The sequence below is a fragment of the Pongo pygmaeus genome, chromosome 8, assembly GCF_028885625.2.
Source record: "Pongo pygmaeus isolate AG05252 chromosome 8, NHGRI_mPonPyg2-v2.0_pri, whole genome shotgun sequence".
Classification (NCBI taxonomy): domain Eukaryota; kingdom Metazoa; phylum Chordata; class Mammalia; order Primates; family Hominidae; genus Pongo; species Pongo pygmaeus.
The window spans coordinates 123,686,486-123,714,235 of NC_072381.2; the positions used below are offsets into that span (position 1 = coordinate 123,686,486).

Here is a 27,750-nt window from a genome sequence, read left to right on the forward strand (position 1 = left end):
TAAAATTTTGTTACTATTTTAAGTCTAAAAATAACAGTAATATAATTATAATCATGATTCATTTTACATGCTTCTGAATTTATATTATCAACCTAGAGAAAGTTTATATCAGACAGGTAGGAAACCTCTGACAACGACAGAAGAGGTGAACTGATGAAAACCATGCTGAGTGGTTCTTTACCTCTGCTGGGCACTGAGCAGGGAGGTGCCGACACACCTGGTCTTGTTCACCTGCTTGTTTTATGATTTTCCGGAGCCCCTTTCTTGTTAGACAGGAAATGTACATCTAATGAAAACGATTTCCCATGTTACCAATCCTCTCTTTCTGCTCATTAATTCATTCAATCTTTTAAGGAGGAATGGAGAATGGGAGGAAAACCAAACGAATCAGTTCTTAGAAGGTTCAAAGTTACATTATCTTGAGTTATAATTGTCTGTTTAATACAATTACACCATTTTCTCTTCTAAGAACCATCTCATAATTTAAAGAATGACATGGCTGAGAAAAATACTTAGGAAGACATTTTTAGGCTGAATTTTAAATCATCTTCCAAATACTACATTCTGCCCCTTTCTTTATTGTAATAGTTTATCTGAAAGTACACAAAAATTAACAAATTGCTTTTACTATGCAATTCTGAAATATCAAGTCTGCCTCCAATAAAAAAAACAGTAACTACTTTTATAACATTAAGGTCAAGTCATTTGTAAAGATAATATCAACTGAGACTTTTTGGCACTTACGACTAATCCATTATAAACAACTGTCAATCTTAAAAACACAGTTCCAGTAAACATGTAATTACACTGGATACAGATAAGAAAATACAAGGCCAGCATGGTAGCTCATGTCTATAATCCCAGAACTTTGTGAGGCAGAGGCAGGTGAATCATATGAGGCCAGGAGTTCAAGACCAGCCTGACCAACACAGCAAAACTCTGTCTCTACTAAAAATACAAAAAAAAAAATTAGCCGGGCGTGGTGGCGTTTGCCCATAATCCCAGCTACTCAGGAGGCTGAGACATGAGAATCACTTGAACCCAGGAGGCAGTGGTTGCAGTGAGCCAAGATCGTGCTACTGTACTCTAGCCTGGGTGACAGAGCAAGCAAGGCTCTGTCTCAAATAAAAAAGAAAGTACGAGAAGCTCACTGGCTGTGCTAAACCAAATGAATGGAAAGCGTCAAAAGTGATTTTATACCAAGGGTCCATCCATACAAATAAACAAAATCCTATCCTCTTCTTTCTATATTTTTTTCTTATTTCTTATACAAGTAACAGAATGCTTCATTTTATTCACTTCAATAGGACAAAGTCCTTAAAGAAAGACTGAAAAGAGCTGATAATCAAAATCCCAAATTTTATGCTTATTTTTGTTTTAGTGCTATCAATTTTCTGACATATTAACATAGGCAGGAAAACATTCTCAGTAAATTGAGCATTTGAGTCTACAAATGTCTTGAAGCACTCTGACAAGTTACATGTATCCCATGTTGCTTTTGGTTTCCCATCTCTTCTTTGCTTCAAACCTAAAATGAAGAACATACAAATCTCAATTTATTTCTTAAAAAAAAAATACTTTGCTGAACATGTTTACTTAGAGACCAAAGCAAAACAAACAAAAATTTTTCACATACTCCAATGATTACAAAACAAACATTAAACAGGATGAAGAAATGCCTCTATATTTATAATCCGATAAACATTCAAAGAAGAAAAAAATGTAAAATGAGTAACAGTTATACACGAACTAGATCACAAAATATATTAGCAGAATTTCTACGAAGTCAGGAGATTTACTACTAAAAATCTTAAGTAAACTCACCCCCATGCAAGTTTCTTCTTTTTTCGGGCAGCCTGTGAATTTTCAACCTCCTTTTTGGCTTTTACAAAGTTGTGGCAGGCAACTGCTTTGGCAATTTTTACACCAAGCTAAGAATTACAAAGGAGAAAAAAAAAAAAGTGAAAATAAATATTCCAGCTAATACAGTAATTACACTTATACAAATAATTGAGAACTTGCGGGTAAGAAAGCCATGTCTAGAAATTAGAAATTCTATGTTCATTCCCTCTCAAAGTATAATGAATGCAAAGATAGGACCCATATCTCCCGTGACTCCCAATAGACCCTTTACCCTAGTTATACCAGTCTCCTGGATGGAAATCCTTCTCAAACTGAGGCCCCTCGAGGGTCCACAAAGGTAGTAATGAGGGTCTTCAAGCTATTTCAGCATTGCAGTAGGCTGAACAGGAATTTACCCCTGATAAGGCTGCAGACACTGACAGAGACATCAAGTTTCTTTGCTCTGGGCTAGAATTACAGCAACTCAGTATGGTCACACCAGTTATCTCATGCTGATCAGAAGCTCTGATTGGCAGTCACAGATGTGATTAATAAAACATGGGAAAGCTAATTACTACTTCATAAATGCACTCTGTATGATGGGTAACAGCTTTTAATTCACTGAGAGAAAAAAGAATATCAGGGGTGCTAAGGTGAAAAGGCTGAGCACCAGGACCACAGTACTTAAGTGTCCCCTGTGCAGGGCCCTCTATGTGTGCCCCCCTTACACCCATCTGTCAGTCCTACAAGATCCATTCACAGTGAAATCCCCCCATCCCAGAAGTCTTCTTTAACTCAACCTAAAACAGTCCTTGTTTCTCCAGCCCTTCAGCTTTCAGTTATACACTCTGCTCTACACAGCGTTCTGGCTGCAGAGCTGTTCCCCAGCAAGTATCTCCAGGATAAGCATTGTGATGATATCTTCTACTTTTAGTGTGCTCTTATTTTTAAAATGCCCACCAATGTGGACAGCTCAAGAGTATCCATTAAGAACCCAGATTAAACAATAAAAACTAAGTACCTCTTTGGTGTTTCTTGCCTTTTCTATCCCTTGTACTCACCTGATGCATATTAGTAGATAGGCAGATTTGCAAAAAAGAAGAAATGACCTAGAAGCCACTCTAAAGTCAACAGGTTAAAGCCTAAGTTCTAGGGATCTGCTTGCCAATAGTAAGGCATGGCAGGAGGTTAAGAGCACACGTGTAAGGAAAGAAGCAAACTTAGGAGAGCAAGGTTTGGCACGCTTGACATGTCTTCAAGGTTTGGCACGCTTGACATGTCTTCCAGCTTATTCTTGGAGAACAGTTTCCTTTAGGACGAAATCGACAAGTAGTAATCAAGCACTGTCTGTAGTTTATAAATGAGGGCAAAAATAGATTTGATTTTTCAGCACAGTTAAGAACATATATATAAAGAACACAGACAAATGGAAGGAAGCTGACAATTGAACTACAGTGCCGAATTGGTCAACATCAACAGGAAAGGCGCTGAAGAAAGGATGACTCATTGTAAAGCAGATCGACCTCGGTGTCTTCCCAAAACTCAAACCCATATTTAGCAGTGCTACTGTCGTCCTCCTCTTTTTCAAAGGAATAACATTCATTCAACAAATTTTACAAAGGCATAAATGCATAATTTTGCCAGGCACTGTTCTAGGTGCTGGAGATAGAGCATTGAGCGAAATGGGTTGTTTTCAAACTGTGGGGCTGGGGAGAAGGAGTTGGCAGTTACATTTGACTGCTTTAGTACTGGCTTTGTTCTTCTGGTTCTCCTTTCAAAATTTCCAGTTCTTTATTGTAGAAAAGTTCATGTAAGTCAACCAAATAAAAAAAGGTTAAGAATCAAAAGCCTGTATCATCATCATCCCAGGAGAAAATGAAACTCTGGAAGGAGGCTGTGGCATAATTTATCATTAAGATGAAGTCCCTATCCACTGAAAAACTATCCATTTGTCATACATGTAAAAAAAAAAAAAATTCAAGTTAACACCTGTCAACTAGTTAGGCTAGTCAACCTTGCAGTATCCAACAAATACCCAAATCTCACTAGCTAACTTTTATTTCTTGTCTCATTTTAAGTCCCTGTGGATGGGCAGGACTCTCCTCTAATCTGTGATGCCAGCATCTCAACATGTGGCTTTCAGGACTATTATGGCAGCACAAGAGCTGGAGGGCCTCACAATGGCTCTTCGATGCTTTAGTTCGGCAGTGACACAGATCATTTCTGCTCAGAGCCCACCGGTCAGAACTACTCACGTGGCTCCAAAACAAGGGGGCTGGGAAATATGGAGGTACAGCAGGCTATGAAGGGAGCAGTAAATATAACTAATAAACTCTCTTCTGCCGTAAATCATAGCTGGCTATTTGTGTTTAAGATGCATATAGGTCTCTCTACATTCAAGTGGACAATTCAGTCTCTTTCCTCTTCCCCGTCGCCAAAACAGAAAACAGAAAAATCTCTATTTTTTCCATGAACTCCATTCCTATCAAATGCAAATTCAGTTTTGCCAAAACCACCCACCAAAAATGACCCACTCAGCTAGCTTCTCTTATATTTCAACTGAGACTATACTGTAAGAAACAAAAATGATCTGAACCATATTTGCCATGTACCATTAACAATGTCAGAAAATTATTTTTTAAAAGTGTTGTCAATTAAGACATAGCTTGTATTTTTCTCATTGGAATTTCCCAACATGGCTGTCCTTGTTAGGACAGCCAAACCAAGCCAAAGAGCAGCTCCCTATGTCTGGGCATGCAGTCATTTGACTTCAATAGACTCTTCACCTCGACATGTCATGTACTCTAAGAATGTAAAAGCTTTTAGTGCTCCAGCAATGCTAACGCCAAATCCAGCACAACTAGCATCACAGTAAATACTTAACAGCGTATGTTCCTTAATACAGTATATGCTTGTTAAAAATAATTCATTAGAACGTATTAATAAGCAGCCATTCACATGAGAGGGCTCCATCATTTTGTGAACTTAATACATATAATAAACAACTAGGTACATAGGCAACACTTTCAAACAGACCTGATCCTATAAAAGGTATATTTTCTAACTGTATTTTACCTTGGCTTAGGTTAAATAAAATGTTCTTCAGCTGATAAAACACTAAACAAACCTGGTCTATGTATTTTCTACAGAAAGAAATCTTTTAGCTTGTAATGATGAAAACTCATAGCCTTTTTGTGTCCTTCATATAATTAAAATGAATGTGTCTCACTTATTTCTGTGGAGAAAGAAAAAATATCTGAAAATATAAAAGGATAATAAGACTTTCTATGAAAGAGGCAGTTGAGAAGAAACGCAGTTTCCCAGTCAAGATGACTAACCTGGGTTCCAGAATATAAAAGAATATCGTGCTGTGTTGCAGTATTACAAACAAATAAAATAAGCTGAAAAGAATCCCCCTTCCGCTTCTATAAAAAGAAAAATGCATCTTCATGCTCAATGTAAACATCACAAAAGCTTGGTCAATGGTTTAATATTTAAAAAATGGTTTTGGGTCATCAGATAACTATAGCAACACAACGTGGAAAGAAATTTTTTTAAATGAATAAAATATATACAAAATTTCTTGTATGTGTAGCCAAAGTATCAGCATTTTCCATATAGAACATCCAATATTTTGCTGCATTTTAATTAAGGTGTCTAAACATTATCACAAAGAACTGCAAATTGGTCAGAGCATGCAGTAAGGAAAATTAAGCTCTAAAGGCTTTTTATCACCATATTTCAGGAACCAAGGGTGTAAAATGTTCTAATTTGGGATATATTAAAAGCCATAAAAGGTCTTTCAAAAAGATTAATGGTACTTTGCTTGGATTTAAGATAAGGGCTTTAGCTGGTTGGAAAAGCAGGGCCCTGGCTGGACCCTTGAGGCATTCATCTTTACAGCCACTTGGAAGATTTGTAAAAGCGTCTGCATAACCTCAAGCAAATGCACGGCGACATTTTTTTAATTCCTTTCAATTTTACAGGTTTAGCGTGTGTAAATCATATTGGGTTGTAAAATAGATATAATGACACATCCTTGTAACACAGTACAGATTTTTAAAAGACAAACTTCAAAATAAAGTTAGTTTTTCTTGCAAAATCTTGTCATTATAAAGTTTGCTGATAATGATTTGAAGTATCTGATTCAAACCGCTTAATCTAGCATAACTGTAAATTTCTTATCCGTTTCAGAATACATTTTACTCATCTCAAAATTACTAGCTTGTAACAGATTTATAAAGTTTTCCTCCCTTTTGAACACTTTCAAGGCACTTATTTAAAAATACCAATTATCATACTTTAACTTTTTATGGAATAATAGGTCTCTATGAAAAATATTTATGCCATTCTCTTTTGTTCTTTAATTAAATGAAAACAGATGTTTTCTGAAGTAAAGCGGAACCATTACTGGAGTACTTAAAGTGTTAAGGTCTTTAATTTTTATATCAGTTTGGTCGACAATTCTTGATTGTCTTTACTCAAGCTCAACATTAATGTCAAGCAAGTTACCTAGGAGACGAAAGAGATCAAAGAGACAAAAACCCCTCCAATGTCTGATTAATCAAGCCTGCAAACAGCTTATTTCTTTTAGCCTGCATGCAAGTATGAAAATGAGATTCTGGGAGCCGAACATTGTGCAGATTTGTTCATTCTTATCAGAACAAAGCCAGCGGCAGCTTATTTCATGGATCATTGGCACTGTCATCAGTGCTACACAGAACGGGTGACAGCTCCTCATTTTGAGGCTTGAACAAAATTAGCAAAAAGTCGGCACAAATTAGCCTCTCATCTTTTTAGTAATATGACATTATTCATTTACTTTTTATCCAATTTTTAATTTTTTCCTTGTCAGCTATCCCTTTCTAGTGTCTCTTGCATGGCATCATAAAATGCCTTCCAAAAAACAAGCAAAGAAATAGCCAAAGTTGAAATAACATACAAAGTTCAAGAAGCAAATAAGAAAAAGCACTTCCAATGACTGGTAACACTGTGTTTTTAAAAAATAACTTTCGAAACTCTGCATTAATATTGATTTTTAAAAAACAGCTCAGAATGCCTTGCAGTGAAGGAGTTTTAAGAAACGGGTGGTATATTTAAACAAAGAATATAATGTGACCAATGTGTTTCACTCAAACCACAATTTAATATGGTATGTGCTCTAGTAAATTCAAGACATCTACATTTGAACTGGTACCTTTCCCTCCGTGGTCACACCTGAGATGCCAAAGCCCTGGTGAAGCAAATAAGCTAGGCCATATCCAGTCACTTAACTCCTTCTTTAAATCAAATCATTTTCTGTTCTAAGAAATAACCTAACTTCACTGTCATCTTAAAATGTGCATGCACAGGTTGGCATATGTTTGCACGTTTGTATACTACATATATCTATATGTATGTACGATCGTATACACAGCTATCATTTATTTTTATACCTACAACTCCTATCACTTTATTTCAAAGCATAACCCAACAAATCCTGTTTTTAAAACACATCAAATATATATACAAATATCTTTTATAATATATGTGTATATCCACATATCATTCATATATGTGTGTATATGTGCATATATGATTCATATACTCAACTCTGATTTCATAGTGAAATCATTTACATAACACCTGTTTTAATGATGACTATTAAGGCTTCAAATTATATGTGGATTACAGTATTCCAAAGGAGGGAGAAGATGATGTTCTACTGTTGAAATTACTCCTGGATACAGACGTTTATATTCAAGCAACTTATGCCATTCATAAGGGGAAAAAAGCATTAAAAAATTAACCATAAGCTGTTAGATGCTTTACACAGCCCCCATAAGAAAGACAGTTTTTTAAAGAACTGTAGTACTGTTTTCAGCAATTTCTTTATCTCTGTTCTTCTACGTAAGAAAGCCTATTAACAAGCTTTGAACTTAAAATCACATTTACAATAATGTGCCATCAACAGTTTTATAAGCTAATTAGAAAAAGATTAATTAATGACTGGCTGCTAATAAAATGGCAATCATGAAGAAAGAAACCAAGGGTGCTAAGCTTCAACTACCACCAATTAAGAGCTAATTACAAACAAATTATATATGTGTTTTGCTGTGGGCTTTAATTTACTAAAATGGTTTTAATTAAAAGAGAAAACATGCTGATTAATTGAACTGCAGAAAAAATCTACAGTATAAACTGTGCTTTGTCTGTCTCTTTAATTAGACTTGTAACATCTGAAATCTTTTTTTAAGGTTAGTTAAAAGCACAGATAAACATAATTAAAAGAGAGCATAAGGAACACCATTTGAGGTGATCACCCAATCATACCCCAAAGGTTAAAAGAAAACATCCTCAATGTAATGAGATTTGAATAAGCACACCTAAAAACCTGAGAGAAAAAAAACCATCACTGAACACCAGCCTTATTTTTCTGATGTTAAAATGCTGCAATGTCACGGCTGTGCACAATTTTGTATGGGAACAAACATATCTTTAAACTAGATGTAAAGAAATTCATCCAGGCCCTCTCTTACTTGGGAAGTCACAGCTTATTTTCCATACATTGTGCCAATTGTTGATCTACATGCAATAACTGAATTACCTGTAAGAACCAAGGAGAACAAGGCTTCAAAGAATTAAAATAGCCCTTTAAAAGCCCCCCAGATAATGTGCGGAATACAAAATGATACACAGAGTAAACTTTTAAATTAAAAAGCACTGAAAGATGACCAAAGTTAATGAATGAGAGCGAGTTCTAGATGATCCTCAACAGACACACATACCCTTCCCAAAGGCAGAGTTCCCACCTTCCCTAAGTGGTGAATTAGCTGCTGATCAACACAAGCCTATTTGGTGAGAGATTTTTTTCCCTCCCCAGTGTCCTATATTCTTTCTCATTGCGGATTAGTGAAATATACCAAAAAGAAAATGGTCTCCTATACTCTTTCTCATTGCTGATTAGTGAAATATACCAAAAAGAAAATGGTCTCCTAAACTCTACTGTTTTACTGGAAAGAGTAATAACAAACAAGCAAACAAAAGAAAAAGTAAGGGACAGAAGGCACAGTAATAAAATTTGAAAGAGAGACATAAAATATATTTTGCCAGAGTGCAGACATTAGATGACTCTGTATGAAATGATCATTTAAACAAAAAACAACCATTTGCTTTTACAGCAAAACCTAGATTATATTCATCATACACATCCCTGATACTAGCAATGAAATAACTTCCTTTCCATAAAAATAAAATGTTGAAATGGAGATCTTAAATTTAAACCCTTAAAATACATATAAATAATACTTAATGCATTTTTTACTATGTTTACCCAATCTTCAGTGGCTAGAAATCACAATTAAGACAATAGAAAAGATCTGCAACCTTTCCGCAGGGTCACAGGTTCCAGTGGTAAATTGTTAGAACAGCTAATTGGAATACACCGTTCAGCTTCGTATCTGAACAAACAGTTTTACCTCAGAAACATGGCTGTCAAGACATTTCTACACAAAGTATTCACAAGAACAGAAAACGATTTTGTTTTCTGGATTACAGAATAAAGATCTGCTTCACTATAATATTGTCTTTCAATTCAGTTTTTTTCAGTTTTTTTTTGATGCAAACGTAACGGCCCTGAATAGAAGTAACTTTAAACTTAGGTTTGAGAACATCTCTAGTCCAAAATTTAAGCAAATGTTTTGAACTCCAGATACAATAACACTCCAGGTACTCTGATCAAAATTATATTATTTGGGAAGGGCTTTTTTTTTTTTTTCCAGGGGGAGGGGACTTCAAGCTCCTTTTCCATCAAGATAACAGCACTTACATCTACATAAAACTAATAACTGAAATGAAAAGGAAGAATTGTAGTCGAACCCTCTCTCAAGGAAACCAAAAGCTAACAATAAACTGACTGGAAAAGTCCTGAATACTAGAGCAAGTGCTACAGCATCCACAGCACTTTTGAGAAAGGACTACTTCTCAGATGTTAATATAAAATGAAAAATCTGTCTCCTCAAATGTATATATAAAGTCCTCTTCTAGGAGAATGCCTTCAGATGTTCTCCGCAATTGCTTTACAGAGCTTAGGCTACAAATTAACAGTCTGCCCAAATTTAGAAAGCATTTAATTCACTTAGTTATAAATTACAACTCAATCAATTCAAACTTTATTTTTTTAATGGCCATTCCTACCTTCTTGAAATACTGACAAACTATTACTACTTCAACATTATTAGCTTTATCTGTATTTTGAAATCCAAAAATTTAAGCAGTCTACTTCATTTATAATAAAATTAAAATTCAATTTCTGGCACAATTCATTCTGCCAATATAACACTTACATCTATAAAGAGGGTACCATTAAAATGAGATATATTTATCATTTCTACTTTTGATACACCGTGGTTATATTCTCAATAATATTAAGCTCAACAGCACTAAAGGCTGAAGTCATTGCCTTAGTTCCTTTTTTATAAGTTCAAAAAACGAGCTTTCAAATATGAAAAATTTTATCGTATCATGACTCCAAATCAAAGGGTTTTAGATTCAGCAAAGATGGCAGCGCATTATAACCACAGGATCTGAGATGTAAATATTATATCAAATGCCTTGCAAATCATCAAAAACCAATATGATTACTCTTTATAGCTTGTGCAAAACTGTTATAATGTTACAACATGAAGTTCTGGTGTTTTCAAGGAGTCAGGTTTACTCTGCCTTCAAAGACCATCCTGTTTCAGCTACTTACAGAAAAAGCATTATGCTTTTATGTCTTTTTTTAAGGGCATATGCCTTTTTTTATGCCTTTTTTTAAGGGCATAAAAAAGCTCAAATGAAATTCATAGGCAACCTCTCTTTCCCCATTCATTTCTGCCATCACAATATACAGGTATAACTGAAATCAACCTAAGCAATAGGTATGATGCTTTGGATGGCAGAAACTCACTGTCCTGCTGCCAAACCCAGTTGGTTTTTACCTATAGCAGGCTAACATGAAGATGCCTAGAGAGAAATCCCCTTTTGTGAGGTTCAATCTAAGTAATCAGTAGTAAGCAGTTACTACTTTAACATTATTAACTTACCTGTATTTTAAAATCCAAAAATTTAAGCACTCTATTTATAATAAAAAAATTAATTTATTAAATAAAATAAAAACTTTATTAAATAAAATAAAAACTTTATTTATTAAATAAAATTAAATTAAAATAAATTATTTTTATTAAAATTTTTAGTTAAATCTGCTTCCTTTGTTAAATCTAGGCTTTAGCACTTAATCTTAAAACACTTGTTTCTATCATTTTCTATAAATTGGTATGATTTAAACAAACATAATGTATAAGAAAAGAAAGTACGAAAGCGTGGCATTTTCAATGATCATTATCAATGAATGGAATGTACATCAAACCAAGTCTGAGTTTAACAAGCCACAAATACGCTCAAATACTTGAATGTGTATTTTATACACATACACACACACACATATTTCAAATTAGAACAGTTTCATCAGTATGACACAAACCCAAGTATATGTTTCTACTTCATCTCTCCTCCAAGACTTTTAACAAAGTATTTAATCAACAGGAGGGACAGTCTCAATCACATTACATGACAAAACCAAAGATTACGGCATAATCTAGGCTTCAAACATGTGAACGTGACTGAGACATCCCCCCAAACCACATTCTACACATCTTAATGCCGTCATTAATTTAAGGGAATATGATTCTGGAAAACTATGTTCTTGCTGTATCACAACAAGAGCACACTAACAGTCTTATTTTGGAATACCGTTTTTGTGTGTGTGTGTGTGTATGTGTGGTTTTGTTTTTTTTTTTTTTTTTTAAGAACTGTTTTCAAGGCCTATTCTCAGACATGGTTCTACTTTTGGCTTCATTTTTCTCAATACTGATGCTGCCCCATTGGTTTCATAGGCTTATAAATGTTAAACATCAAAAATTAGTTTCACTTATTATGGTTGGAAAAGGCTTTAAGAACTCTGGGATCTGTGCCTCTGAGCAAAGGCTTTATCAGCAGGTCCCAGTCACTGCTGCTTGAAAAAAGAAAATGGTACTGATGAAAAACCAATATACCTGATTTCCAAAAGGACACCTACCATGCACATATACATTTAATTCATAAAGGGCTTCTGCCCCCAAACTCACACTTAGTTCTCAAAATCCCATCTCTCATATCCACGGTTATTGGTACCAAGGAGATAAATATGTAAAATTAAATCTCAAACCAAACTATTCATTCAAAAATTCCATCTTGATTATTCTTCACGGGTGCTTAATGAAAGTAACATCAGTATCTTTCCAATGCCTGTGTCTGAACGGCAAACATTTTCCAGATGTTTTTCCACTTACACAGGGCAAAGAACAGGGCCTAAATTATTTTTCTTTCAATCAGAATGCTACAATCCTATATTAAATACATTTATTTTACCAGAACAAAACATTGTATTTGTATGAACATAAAAAGAACACTGAGAAAAACATTTACTATTCTTACAAGGGCTGAAAATCTCATGTATTTCTGAAGCAATCTCATTTGTCAAAAAGTGTGACAGGAAATAGCCCTTAAAAAATGGAAAACATCTAGTCAGCATCATACAATTCCCATTTCTAAAACTGCAGTATGACAAAGCAAAAAAAAAAAAAAAAAAAAAAAAGAATCCTAATATCCTCAAAGGAAACTCACATTTCTGAAACCTCTAAGGTGCTAGTTCTGTATGTTTTGACAAACAGCTTCAAACTGCACATAGAAAGGAAAGCTTACGGTGAATAGTAGCAAGGTAGACAAGGACAGAGTTCATATGCACCACTGGTGGGCAGAATGTCACATGGTGACCCTACACCAGGCCAGTGCATCATTTAGGAAAACTTTATCCAAGTCCCAATTGTCCAGATTTACTGAGAGATTTAGCAAAGGCACAGAAAAGATTCTATAATCCAATAGCTCACTTAAGCCAAGTTTTAGATTTAGTTTGCTGGGTGACGATTAAAAGTACAATGAGATCACATTTTAAAGATCAAAAGTCATTTGGCAGTCACCATAATAAAAACTGTCACAAGCAAGAAAATCAGCAGTGGACACTAAAACAAACAGGGAAAACATGAGAAAGAGAACATTTACACAGTCTCAGACTATCTCCTAACTCCCCACAAGACACTTATTTATTCCAAAGGAAGAAGCAATAACGTCACAGTGGAGAAATCTGGAGACACTACCTAAAGTAGTTAACCAAAGTAACACCATTAGGAAAGGGACAAAGAGACAGCACGAGTCTCTGGATCGCTGACACTGAGAAACACACAACATTACTCCCGTGATTTTCCTGCCAAAAATGCATAACCTAAAATTAATCATGAGGAAACAGCAAACAAATCAAAATTATAAGGGACATGCTACAAAGTAACTGGCCTCTTCAGAAATATTAAGGTCCTGAGAAACAAAGAAAGACTGAGGAACCATTCCAGATTTAAAAAACTAAAGAAACATGACGACAAAATGCAAAGTCATTGACTAGGAAAAAGAAGTTTCTTTTGCTATAAACGGAATTAGTGGGACAACTGGCAAATTTAAATAAAGTATGTCAAATTAGAAAACATGAAGGCAAATGTTGTAAAACGACGTTAGCATTTCCGGTATCTGAGGGAAAGGTAAATAGGAAATCTTTTTCCAAATTTCTCAACTTTTTGAAAGTCTGAAATAATGGCAAAATATAAAGGGTGTTGTTGTCTTTTTAAGTAAAATGTGTTCAACTCAAAACTTCAGCATTACTAACTCTACTAAAAGGAACATAGAACCTGCAGTAAAATAAATGCTTCTCTGCGAATTCCCCTTGTTTCGGATGGGGGTACTAATAAGCAGAAAAAGATAAAAAGATGGACAGTTGTGCATGGATCACATGGAGCCCACATTTTAACCCTAAAGACTAGGCTTTGCCTTACCTTTTCTTCCTTTGGCAAAGCAAATCTGAGGAAACTGACTGACTTGGGGGATTCTGCTGGTCAGTCACTTGCTACTTGGAAGAGATCACACAATACGCAACTCTGGGATCTTCCAAAAGGAAGACTGGACAAGCAACAGCAATAGGACACCAGCTTGTTGCGTCCTGTGATCCTGAAGAGACCAGGGAAGAGAAAAAATCCATACCATTTCTAAGAACAATAGGGCAGCCATACTCTATGTCCCTGCTGGTTTTTCTTATGCGCCTGTCTTACGCTTTACTCGGAACTATCTCACAGACTCCAGGGCAGCTAGCATCTAATAGCAACTGGTAACACATTTCCAGAATTGTTAAAGGGATTCAAGAGACACTTGTTCAACATACAGCAGGACATGGAATGCTTTCTCATCACTAGCAATGCATTTAAGTATCAGTTATCTAGAAGGTTCTGTTTCTGATCCAAATGAGGTAGATATTCAGACCAGACTGCCACCAGCTTCTGCATCCCTAAGGACTGGTTACTGCTGCCTTGTGTGCTTTTCAGTCCCTGAAAGCTCCCTTAAATCTTGAGCCACTCCTCACTATACTCCCCCATCCTTAGAGCCATGAAAGGTTATCTACGCATTGGAGTCTCTTCCAACCTCACAGGTACTGCCCCTCCCTACCATTCCCTGACATTTTCATGGTCAAGTCTCCAAAATTTGGAGATTAGATATTCTACTGGTATAATTTTGCTATACTTTCAAGTACAATTACTTGAAAGTATATACTATACTTGAAAGTAACTATACTTCCAAGCTGGATAAGAAATGAAGCTACTATTTCTAAAAAGACTTTCTAAGGAAATAAAAGTTCCAAGTGCCAAAAGAGTCTACTTACTAACAAACAAAAGATATAACGTTTGTTGAATAGAATTTTAAAGATGATTTTCGGCACAGAGCTCTTCATAGGGAGAAGTACTCCTAGTTTATTCTTATTGAAGAAGCCAATGTAATAATAACAACTAACACTGAAATCCTACTGAGTTTATGGCACCATTCAACACACTTTCAAATTCACTTTATTAAAATGAGATACCTGTACCTTTCTATTCTAAAATAGATTAATAAAATGCTGTTATACACAATGAAAGCTATACTCAATGAATCAAAATATGGCTACCTTAGAGATGAAACAGAGTAATAGTCAAACTGCAAGCACAAGAACTTATAAGACAGGAAGGGGAGAACTGTATCTTACAAGAAAAAAAACCAAATAGTAAAAATACTTTGTGATCTATCTCGCACTTTCACTTCCGCGTACATATGCAAAAGAACTGAAAGCAGGCATTCAAACAGATATTTGTACACCAATATTCATAGCAGCATTATTCGTAATGGTCAGAAGGTAGAAGTAACCCAAGTGTCCACTGAAAGATGACTACATAAGCAAAATGCAATACAAACCCAGAATGTAACAAGTGCATACAATGGAGTATTATTCAGCCTTAAAAAGGAAAGGAATTCTGACATATGCTGCAGCAACATGGAGTAAATTTGAGGACACTATGTTAAGTGAAATATGCCAGATGCAAATGGACAAATATTAAATAATTCCCCTTATATGAGATACCCACAGCAGTCAAATTCATGGAGACAAAAGAGTGGCTGTCCAAGGCTGGGTGGAGGGGAGAATAAGTACAGAGGTTAATGGGTACAGAGTTTCAGTTCTGCAAGACAAAAAGTTTTGGAAGAGGGTAGTGATGGTTGGACAGCAATGTGAATGCACTTAATTCTACCGAACTGCACAGCAAAAAATGATTAAGACAGTAAATTTTATGTTATGTACATTTTACAATTAAAAAAAACCTTATATAAAATGTCAGTTTATTTTCTGAAAGGCCATATAACTGCCATTTATGTTATTTCTTGGCTATTTCCCTAAATGAAGTCCATGGCTTTATAATTTCCTTTATATTAGTCATTAATATATATTCTCTCTCACACACACACACAAACACATACACACACATTAAACACAGAAGTATTTAATGTGACAAATGATTTTAAAAGGTTTAAAGAAAAAAAGATAATTTCTGAATCCTCTTTCTGAACTTGTTTTTTCCCTACGCCAAAATAAAAAAATCACAAGATACTTAAAGCCTGCAGCCAAAAAGAAAAAGACAAAACGAAAAATGCAAAAATCACAACAAACATCCATCCACAGTAGATATTTTTACATCAGATATAATGATGGAAGAGTGCAACAGTATTTCCATAGAAGAATTTGCTGAAATCACAGTTATCTCTGGTCTCAGTTTAGGATAAAAAGTCCACCTGCAAGTCAGAATAGTGAGTGTGGCCAGTAATTTTCCCAGATAACCCATGATGCTCTCTATGTAACAAAACACTATGGAGTAGTTACAGTCTGAGGTGAAGGAGGGAAGGATCAAGGCACTAAAAAAAAGACTATGGTGGAGATTTTTTCCTAGAAAGGAAAAAAAGGAATTACAAAGCAACAACAATAATAACAAAACACATGCCACTATGAGCTCTTCAATCTATATTGACATTAATTCTCAACTGGGGGAATTTGCCCACACCCCACCTCCAGGAGTATAAGTCAGAATCTTCTTGTGGCCTTCTGTACTTGGAAAAAGAATATCCAATATATCTATTAGTTTTATATTATAGAAAAAAAGAAAAAAGACCCAAAATTCTTTAGGGCTCAGGGGGATGTGCTGAGCAAACACTAAGAAAGCATTTTACTAAGGGTTAAGAAAAGGTTGAGGGATGTGACCTTAGAATACACAGTTGCCCTCAGAGTTCAAGTGAGTAAAAGATGCAAATGGAAGAGAAAGCTAGCATTTTAATCATACCTGAAACAACCCTCTCTGATCCAGGTAAAATCTAAGGTTCAGTATCAATTAGGGATTATTTCTAGCAAGTTTTAGACCAGAATGATTTAAAAACATTAAAGACAAAATAAAACCTAGCATTTCAAAATAAATGACAGAATAAGAGAGAAGAAAATGGACAAAAAGGAAAACCTTCGATGAAATATTTTAATTCTGAACTTATTAATGATCATAAAAAGAATACACATTTATTTTAGAAAATTTGAAAATACAGAAAATGTGTAACCCTTTTGACTCACCTCTCGAGTAGCTAGCTGGTTGCTGAGTTCCTCAGCCTTCTCAATATTCCACTCCTCCACAGCCTGGTCTATCCTCTTTTCAAGGCCTGACTAGAAAAAAAAGAAACCTAAAATCAAGGGCTGGAAGGAAAGCAAACATTTGCTAGCCAAGACCATGTCACAGAATTATACTGAATGTGTTACACATGTAACCATTAATTCCCACAATAACACCAGAAGGTGGCGGCTACCATTCCCATTAGTACCAGAAGGCTGAGACAGTAAATGGCTTACCTGAGGTCATGTAACTTCTTGAACTAATAAAAATGAGACACAAATCCAGATTTTTGTGAATCAAAGCCTATGCTTTCCCTTAATAACAACAATAATGTTAATGATAACAATAGCTAAAAATTATGGAGTGTTTATTACGTGGCAGATTCTGGGCTTAATACTGTAAAAAAGCTCATTTAATTCTTATAACAACTCCATGAATAATAATGCTATCCTATTTTAAAGATGAGGAAACAGAGCCCGACTCCTGAACTTGGCCAAAGCCAGTGTCTGTAAGTAGTAAAGCCATCACATGAATTTAGGTTTGCTCAGAGCCTGCATTCTCAACCACAAGTTTCTTCTGTCTCTTTTCTTACTGCCCATTCCTATAGCTCAAGACTTTCAGTCAATAGCCTCCAGTCTTTGACTATGACCATTAGGCTGAATATTAAACAGCAGAGGAAAATTATACATAAGAATGATTTTATTTCTTATGTATATGTTTTTATTTACTAAAGATACTTCAGGAAATCATAATTAATATTTTCATGGGATTACCAAACAGACTACAGTAGAATGCATTACACATTTATAAAAAGATGCTTAGACTTAAATAACTGGAGTTCTAGCTTGTGAAAACAGTTGCTACAGATAATAAAAAATTTAAAAGATGGTCTAATATATGCTTCTTAGAAGCAAATTTTATCCCAACAATGGCTTATCTAGTCCTTTAACTTCCACATTCACAGTTAATACTCTACCTCTTACAGACTTCTCCTCCTTATTTAATAACAGAAGTCCTAAGAATGTCTCTTCCATCAGTCTATTGTTTGATTATGCCAGTCAACTGAGAGAATTTTGTTCCTGTGTAGGCTTTGTTGAGATGAGATGTAAAAAACAACAACATAATTTGCCTAAAAAGATTACAGAAACAAAGACCAGTGAGGTTGTCACTGATGTCTGTTGCTAAGAGAAGACGATTCCTTCTCACAGACCCCACCTAAGTACTTAATACCTGCAAGGCCAACAGACTTTTCTGCTTGCTTTCCTGTGTAGCTGGAGACCATTCAACAGCGCTTCATAGTCTTTGACCTGAGGCCATATGGATCTAATGTTCACCTCCCATTCTTGTCCTGTGATCATCTATCAGTCTCCAGAAACATCCCTTTCTTCTATTTCTGCAGAATTCTTCTTCTGATGGTCCAAACAACACCCTGGGACCTCTAACTTGATGCACTTCAGAAATCTATACTCTAGGCCAGTGCTGCTTCAGTCGTGGCCTGTGTACCAGGTCTGGTCTGTACACAGTGCCAATCCATGAACTGCTTATTTTGGTCCATGTAAAGATAAGGAGCTTGTGCCAGAATACAAATCAGCTTCATGACTAAACACAGTTTTGTACTGGCCGGCATGTTGACACACACCTTTAGTTCCAGAGCTACTAGGGATGCTGAGACAAGAGGATTGTTTGAGCCCAGGAGTTTGAGGCTGAAGTGGGCTATAATCATACCACTGCGGTTTAACCTGGGTGACAGAGCAAGACCTTGTCTCTTAAAAACAACAACAAAACAGTTTTGTCTAGATGGCTTTTGCTGGGGGTAGTGGGGGACAAGAATTTCTCCATGAGGAAAGTAGTACACTGAGTTACATTCAGGCACATACTCCTTATCTCTTTGTATATCAATGCACTTGGAGTAAGATTGCTGTATGTCAAGTTATAGACATTGCCTGAAAGTTCCGCCTCCAAACTTCATAATCTAGAATTCTGCTCCCTGATAAAATTCTTCCACTCACCCCAAGTCTTTCTACCTAATGCATCTGCTTTGCCTTTACTGGAATCTCATTCCCTGGCACGGTCCTTCAGTCCCTTCTTGGATCCTCTTCTTCTCCCTCTCTAACTTGCAACCCACAATTACCATTAACAACTAAACTCTAAGCCAGTGGTTCTCAAAGTTTAAGTGCTGGACTAGCAGTATCAACATTACCTGGAAACTTGCTGGAAATGCAAATTCTGTGAAAAACTCTGGGCTGGTGGGCCAGCAATCCATATGATTCTGATGCATGCTGAAATATATGTCAACTGTGTCTTTTTTTTTTTTTTTTTGTGACACGGTCTCACTCTGTCGCCAGGCTGGAGTGCAGTGGCGCAATCTCAGCTCACTGCAACCTCCGCTTCCTGGGTTCAAGCGATTCCCCTGCCTCAGCCTCCCAAGTAGCTGGGACTACAGGCGTGTGCCGCCATGCTCAGCTAATTTTTTGTATTTTAGTACAGACGTGGTTTCACCATGCTGGCCAGGATGGTCTCAATCTCCTGACCTCGTGATCTGCCTGCCTCGGCCTCCCAAAGTGCTGGGATTACAGGCATAAGCCACCACACCCGGCCATGTCCTCATTCTTAAAATTACCCACTATTTCCTCTGGTTGTCCCTTAATCACAGTGTTCCTCAAGTTTCTCACTAGCATACTTTTCGTCTTACTTTTCACCCTCCCCAGTAATCTACTCTGTCCCGGAGCTTCAATTACTTTCTATGAGCTGGTTTAGCTCTCTAAATAATTAAAAACACCTGACTTCTCCCCGTACCAATACCTACATCTCCAGCTACTTGCTAATCATCTTCACACTGAAGGCCTACAAAGGCAAAGTCTTCAATTTCATGATGTCTGTAATAAGCCCAACACTTGCTGCCCTGCTTCTTCTCCTCCTTAGTCACCCTTGATAGAATCCTCAGTTATCTTCAATGCTTCCAACACTTTGTTCCTATCTGAACTCTATTTTGGCAAAAGTCTCTCATTTCTTTCTTCTGTGCTTCTTCAGGGGCATGCGATCCCTTATTTGGAATATTATAGCCATCTCCAAACTAGTCTTCTCTTTCTGAAACAGGCATCATGTCATTACCCAGCTTAAAGCATTACTTCATATTCCCTCTGAATAACATCCCACTCCCTTCACGATGGGGTCCCCAAATACTTTCTCAACCCCATCTTCAGCAATGCTACACTTTTTAATCTCTGGTCACATTTACCATTTTCTTAATGTTCCCTGTGCCTCTGATGTGCTTCTCTTTGAAAAATACTAATCATCCCTTTAGGCTCACATCGAATGTTACCTTCTCTATCTATGCAGAGCTCCTCAGCCCTACATTCCTATGACCCCATCACCCTCCCCAAACCCCACACCAGGCTCTCCACTCTGTGCTATTGCTGTACCTTGTGTCCCTTCAGCACCTAACTTGTCTGACACACTACAGCGAGTTGTGTATTCTCCCCTCTTGGGTCCTATACTCAGTGAGAGCAGGCTGTGTGTCACTGGCTTGGTGTGTCCCAGAATCCAGCCCAGTTCCTTCTACATAGAAGACATTCGTTCAGTCTGTGCTACTGAGCTGATATTCACACTGCAGTCATCCATGTTTGCATTCATAGTGAAAGGACCCCACTCAAACTGGGAACATTTATTACATACCAACTACTCTGAGAAGCTTCCAAGAGAATTCACAACTGTAATATTGAAGTAATAATGCCCCTATGGTTAAAAAAAGGTACATGTATTGTACTCATTTCTATATACATCTATCCTGGTAATAGAATATATACATTCCTCAAGGGCATGGAGAGTATCTTCTCCATCTTGGGCTCCCAGAGCTTAAAATAGTACCTGCACCTAGAACTTTATTTAATTTATACTGAAAATAGTTATTTTCTTTAAAAAATTTAAATACGGCCTCACTTTCCTGTGCAGAATATTAGGCATCGACTCAAATGTCACTGACATATATTTGTATGTGTCAAAATGTATTTGTACAAAACATTAATATCAAACTACAAGTTTCCTTGCACTACAAATTCTTGCATAGCCTGATACCTCAACTCAGAACTTACCCCATCTCACGCAGGGAAGCAATCAAACTAGACCTGCTCCAACCTTTCAACTCAGCAACCTGCTCACTAACAGCTTCCATTCTTATGCCTGTCCATTCCCCCAGCCATTCAGATCAGAATCTAAAGGTAATAGCATATTACAGTGGAAAGAGCACAGGACTAGAAGACAGGAGATGTGGTCAAAGCTCTGGGTAAATGACATACTTGACTCATAAGCCTCTGTTTCCTCAAAGATAATGAGAAGACTGGCTTGAATGAGTAACCCTCCTAGAAATAAAAATTCTAGGTTTCTATCACATTTTCAACTTTGTTTTTAGCCCTTTTCTCTTTCTGACAATTTATTTAAATAAAATGTAATAGCCTCTTATAGCTCTGAAAAACTCCTGGTTCCATGTACACTCAAACTTTGTTTCCATAAGAGCTTATTAATATTCCAAATACACTCAAAACACTTAGTAAAACATTCCCATCTCCTTAAAGACTGTAAGTTCACAGCAGCTCACAAAGAGCACAGCTGGCAGGGTCAGATCTAGGTTCAGACTAGCTCCTCCACTTATGAACTAAGCAACCCTGAGTGAGTTTCTAAACCTCTGTGGGTTGCAGTTATCTCACATGCAATAAAATAAGAATAAAACCACATTCTCTGCAAGATTATGATGAGTCAAAGAACATATATACAGAATACCTAGCCATGTTTTTAGAATATAGTAGTCATTCAATAAATAATAAGGTGCTCCTATTATTAAACTTAAATATCAGGATACCATTATTGCAAAAGAGAAGGCTTATCTCTATAAGGCTACAGACTGCATCATACTTCTTCAAGCTCAGACCCAAGTACAAGACCCAAGCATTCCGCTTTGTCAGTAAGTAGTCTCATGAAATAGAGTCTGAGTATTAAGGCTTTTTGAAAAGTTTTAAGCTGGACTCAAGAGTAGCCTTTATTTGACTTATCTAGAATGTCTTCCACACTATAGGAGTGGCAGGAGGCACAGAGGAGCTACTGATAGCCTGCAGCGCCTTGGTGTGCTTCTAAGTTGCCTTTTGGCTAGAATCATAACATAATTTATGATACATCTCAACACAGACAAACCTAGGAATGGCAATTTGGACACAGGTGAAAAATTTATCTAAACGAAGTATCTAACCCACGAGGCAACAATTGCCAATTAATAAAAGTTATACTATAGATGTCAAGAAGATAGGACTACAAATATCTCAGAAATGTATGGGTACTTGGTTTAACATTGTGGGCTAACATCTATATGTGCATATGTAGAATATCTTTTATATGTGGTCAAAGCTTGTAAAGTCAAACTATACCACAATATATTTATATGAGAATTCTGCTATTAAATATTTATTCAGTTAATATATTCAATTTTTAAAGCTTAACACAAATGAATTATCCAATGAAGTTTGCATTACTGAACCTAAATATCTAGGAAAAAATGAGGCAATCTCTTCATAAAGAAAGGCAGTGGAGGGGCGGAAGACGTACTTTCATACATAAATGTAAATCATATATTTATTCATAATTTTGTTAACTTTATATATATATATATATAATCATACCCACTTAAAATCACTTGAGTCGGCTGGGTGCGATGGTTCATGCCTATAATTCCAGCACTTTGGGAGGCCAAGGCAGGCGGATCACAAGGTCAGGAGTTCGAGACCAGCCTGGCCAATATGGTGAATCCCCATCTCTACTAAAAATACAAAAATTAGCTGGGCGTGATGACGCACACCTCTAGTCCCAGCTACAGGAAGCTGAGGTAGAAGAATTGTTTGAACCTGGGAAGTGGAGGATGCAGTGAGCTGAGACTGCACCAATGCATTCCAGCCTGGGCAAAAGAGCAAGACTCTGTTTCAAAAAAAAAAAAAAAAAAATCATATGAGTCAGGTAAATAAAAACCAGGTTCAGAAAAAATCTAGATTTGGAACCAAATGACTTGGGTTTAAAGTCTCATTTCACTTCTCACCTGGTTTGTTTTCTTAGGCAAATTATGCTGAGCTTCAGTTTCTTTATCTGTACTATGAGAATAACACTGGACCTATCAACCTACCCCACAGAAATCACATAGGAACCGAGAGGCAATGGTTTGCAACTGATACCAGGGGATCTTCATGGTACCACTACAACACTCCCCATACCTCTCTCACCACACCCCTAAACCTCCCTCTCCTATACCTCCTCCCTCCACATCCCTATGCCCCTCCCTCTACATCCCTATGCCCCTCCCTCCACCAACTCAAGGAAGCCAGCCTTTTAACTGATCTATGTATTGGAGAACCATGTAAGAGTCTGTTTGGAAAAAGCACTCTGCTAAAAACAAACAAAAAAAAACAAGTTCGAAAAAGCTACACTATACAATAGCAGTTTCCTCTCATAAAAAACTTGAAAAATTCATCAAAGACATTGTACAATTACTCTAACATTTAATAAAGTACCTCTGGTTTGGTATCCTAATGGATACCAAAAAGTATCCATTAGGTATACATAAAACTAGTTCAATAATGACTGCTGACTAATCAAACTGATTCAACCAAAGAATACTTGAGACATTTATAGTGAAATTAATGAGTGAAATTTATTCTAAAGAAATTCCCACAGATTCAAAATAATTATGTTATGATTACAGAATTACTAGTAAGTCCCAGAACTGCTGCCAGAAACACAATTATAGCTGTATTTAATACAAAGAACACTTTAAAACAGCTTTGGATATTAGGAAGATTATGTTTAAAAAATACAAGCCACTGCATTGTCTGAGAGGCAGGTGACAGCCGTGCTGTAAACAGACATTCTTGGTTGAGCAACAGTTTCAGCTTGGCAGTGTTCCAAAAAAGAAAAAAGGGAGGAAAAAAAAAAGACTGCACAATAGACACATATTAAGAAGTTTGTTTTGTTTTACCATCCTAGAGGGTTGAGTGAATACAAAATAAAAAGGTTCTCTCAGATATGGTAACAGATCAGCCTCTGCTCCAGAGAAACAAAATAGTGGATGGAAATTCATGCTAGTTTTGTTCTAACTACATCACAAATTTTCATAATCATCTCTAGATTTCATGAGCAGTCGCTACTATGTGCTGGACTTACATTTATTTAGTTTTTATCTCAGCATCTCCAATGTGGACATTCTTTAAAGTTTATTTACTCTGTTGGATTTGCAGTAGAAACTTTAGGAGGACAGCCAAAGGAGTACCATTTAAACCAACGATCCCAAACCAAAGAATGAGTGGGAACCTGCTGGCATGCAATTATACTGAACTACCAAGAGAACATGAAACATGCAAGAATCTGGCTTCACTAAGTCCTTCCTTTCCTCTTATGCTTGTGTTTATTTGTGGAATATTAAATGCAGGAAAAATCCTAGACAGATAGAAGCCTAGCCAGCTCAGGCTCCTTGCTTAGAAAACCACCATAACTTCCTTAGCCAGATGTAATTTATATGGATGAATATAAATTACACGCAAAATTCTGTTTTGACAGTTCCTTAATGTGTGCACCTCAATGACACAGTACCATGCAATGATGGATTTAAAATCAGAGATACTTTAGAAGAAATACAGATGGATCAGAAAATGACAAAGGTCTCTAGGTACACACAATAGTCTACAGCAATGATCCATGAAAGAGGCATCTGTCTATTACACACAGGATACAATATACTTGGGCTTCAACTCACCCCCTGCGCCTCCAGCTCTACCACTCAGCACTTGATTTTCATGCTCCAACATTTCCCTGTGTGAATAAGTGAGTTACTCATTCACACAAGCCTCTAAGTATTAGTATGTCTAGAGACTGACAACTACAAATGTGCATCTCAAGGTCATTATACCAACCATCAACTCTGCTCCTGCTTTCCAATAACACTCAAGTCCCAAACTGAACTTTGGCTAGGTCCCACTCTCAATCCTTTCCCTTCCCCAAATTTCTCTTCGTAACATCACTATTCACACCACTGCTTAAGCCAAAGCTTTGAATGATTCTCTCTCCTTCCATATGCCCCAAACCCTCCCTATCACAAGCAATCCAGAGGCAAATATCATCAATTTTACTTCTACAATATGGCTCAAATCCATCCACTTTTTTCCTTCTTCAGCAGAACCATTCTGGTTCAATCCATCATCATCTTATGCCTAGAAGTCTCTTAACTGTTCTGCTCTCATCTATTTTTGCTGCCTCACAATCAGTTCACTAGGTAACAGTCATACGAATCTTTTTAACATAGGTCATGTCATTCCCTTGACTTAAAAGCCTTTATGACTCTCAACTGCATTGTGAATAAAACCCATTTCTTTACTAAGCCCTTTGAGGTCCTACACAATTTGGTCACTGACTGCCTGCCTCTATAATCATATAGTGGGTTACCCTCATCCTCGCTGACCCCATTCCAGCCAGGCTGGCCTTCCTACGGTTACTGGAATGTCCCAGGACGACTCTTCCCTAGGATCTTTACCCATGCCTCTGCGCTAGCATTCTTTATATAGACAGTATTTTCCATCCTTCAGGTCTCAGTGACTTGGCACCTTCTATGAAAGGCTTTCCCTGACCATCCATGCTAAAGTGAAGCCCCCATTTTAATGTTTTCACAACAACCTGTTCTTTCTCTTAAGTTTTTTAATAATTTGTAACTATATATTTACTTATCTAGCACCCTTTTTGGTACGCAGTAGGCATCTTAACTTTTTAACTGAATGAATTAATGAGGACAAGTGCTTTAGGCAAGGCTAATCACAAACGTATCCCACTAGCTGGTATAAGATGCAATAACAAAGATATTACCTTCTCAACTTTTTTCCTTTTAACAGGTGGGTCAAATCTATCATTGACTCCAAAATACTGAGTAAGCTCTTTCCACTGGGTTTCATTTGAGGATGACGGTTCACTAAAAGAAGATAGCAAGTTTTGTTTTATACAATATATACTGTCTTTACTTTCACTGTTTTTAATCAGTTACTACAATTATACTACAATTACTAGTTCCTATGTTTGATTACTATCAGAAACAATTAGTTCAACAATTTCTACAATGGCCTAAAATAGATAACTATTTTAAATTCTACCTACCTATGAAATTCTTTTTCATTCTTCAATTTATCTGAAAAGAATTCACAAAGTGTCAATACCTAACTTCAGTAATTTCAAAACCATATTTTTAAAAAATGGTTAAACTCAGTCACAACTTAGCATTAGCATGACTAACAACCTGAATTAAAACAAAACACCTTTTCTGGAGCGTTTTCTTCTTTTCCCTCTGAATCTTGAGGTTGTGCTTTTCTGTTCAGAATGTTTTTTATGCAATTCTTGAAATTTCTATGTAAAAGAAAAAAAATACTGAGAAGCAAATATACTTTCCAGAAAAAACATGCATTTAAAAAATAATGAAGTAATAAAACAATTATATTTCAGCGTGTATAAAGATACCAATTTAATGATGGTAGTCAGTTCTTGAGATGCTCTATTCTCTGAGACTCACAACCTGAGTTTTGATATTCACTTGTTTTGAAATAAGTCATTTGATAATTTGAGAGTGAAGCTCATGTAGATAACAAAAAAGATAAATAAAAGATAAAATAAAGACAGAAACTTCTCATGTACCACGCTAGGCAAACAGCTAATCCTACATAGTGGTTTGGGTTATTTTTTCCCCGCTTCGTCTTTCTGTGAAAAACAAAACAAAATAAAAGCAAGTATCTAAGTGGCCGATGCCTCAGAGAACAGTAAAAGCATTCTGAGTCCATCTCCCTCCCTGTTAAGTCCCAAGAATACATGCACATTCTGACCAGGGCAGAGACACACAGAGGCATGTGCACACGCACAGGCTGTAGCAAGAGCATTTCAGAGAAAACCTACATTCCACATATCTATGGGAATTCCAGAAGGACACTCTTCATAGGCATTTACATTTGACTCTGTTTCAGTTTTTGGTTCATCTATTGAGAAATCTATGATTTCTGTTTGTCTGATGCTCTCATCCTCTTTATCTTCCTGTAAGTTAAGTCCAGAGTTCTCCAACGTAGCTTCATGTTCCGAGTCTGACTCAGCATCACTTTCATTTAGGTCAGGAGGTAGCAGCCCACTCCACATCTTTTCTTCTATGAGGAAAAAGATTAATTTACACATGTAGAATAACCATAGAAATAATTTTAAGACCGTTAGAAGACATTCCAGGTGCCTAATAATTATAACAATGGTTTGGGAACAGTCCATCTAAACTTTTTTTTTTAAATCTAAAATGGCATAGAATGAACCTGCTATAAAATAATTAAAATCTTCACTTGTGTAAGTAAAAAAAAAAAGTTTAGAAGTTTAAAAGCTGTTTAAACAAGTTTGTTACAACATACACCTACAGGTAAAGAAAATAGAGCCTTGATTCTCTAATATATGAGTAGTTTGGTCTAAAAAAACATGAAATTCAGTAAAGCATTGCTCAAGAATGTTAAAAACCTAACAACATACTTTGCAAGCAATTTAGGATTAAAATACCATATTTGAAGTTATGCCAAATTAGAGAATAAAACTGCATGTTTCACCTATATTTAATGGACAAAGCTTTCAGAGGGCATCTAGTCTAAGGAGCAGGAAAATAACTAAAGGAAAATTTTTAAGCTACGTAAGTAGTTGGAGGAAGGTATCGTAGTAAAAAGGATATCCTACTTTTTAGTTTAATACTGTTCGCTAAAATAATATTAAATGAAAT

The 27,750-nt window shown here is 36.3% G+C and overlaps 1 protein-coding gene across 1 annotated transcript in view; it reads right to left on the reverse strand.

Annotated features, from left to right (window-relative positions):
• Positions 1-409: 409 nt before the first annotated feature.
• Positions 410-27,750, reverse strand: part of FAM204A (family with sequence similarity 204 member A) — a 32,858-nt gene continuing 5,517 nt past the window's right edge. Inside the window, exons 2-8 of the mRNA XM_054437108.2 lie at positions 26,904-27,145; positions 26,276-26,363; positions 26,118-26,148; positions 25,833-25,935; positions 16,913-17,002; positions 1,825-1,931; positions 410-1,528 (exon numbers count right to left, since the gene is read on the reverse strand). Of these exons, the coding sequence (XP_054293083.1) occupies positions 1,477-1,528; positions 1,825-1,931; positions 16,913-17,002; positions 25,833-25,935; positions 26,118-26,148; positions 26,276-26,363; positions 26,904-27,145 (713 nt within the window). The 3' untranslated portion in view covers positions 410-1,476. The remainder of the gene's footprint in view (positions 1,529-1,824; positions 1,932-16,912; positions 17,003-25,832; positions 25,936-26,117; positions 26,149-26,275; positions 26,364-26,903; positions 27,146-27,750) is intronic.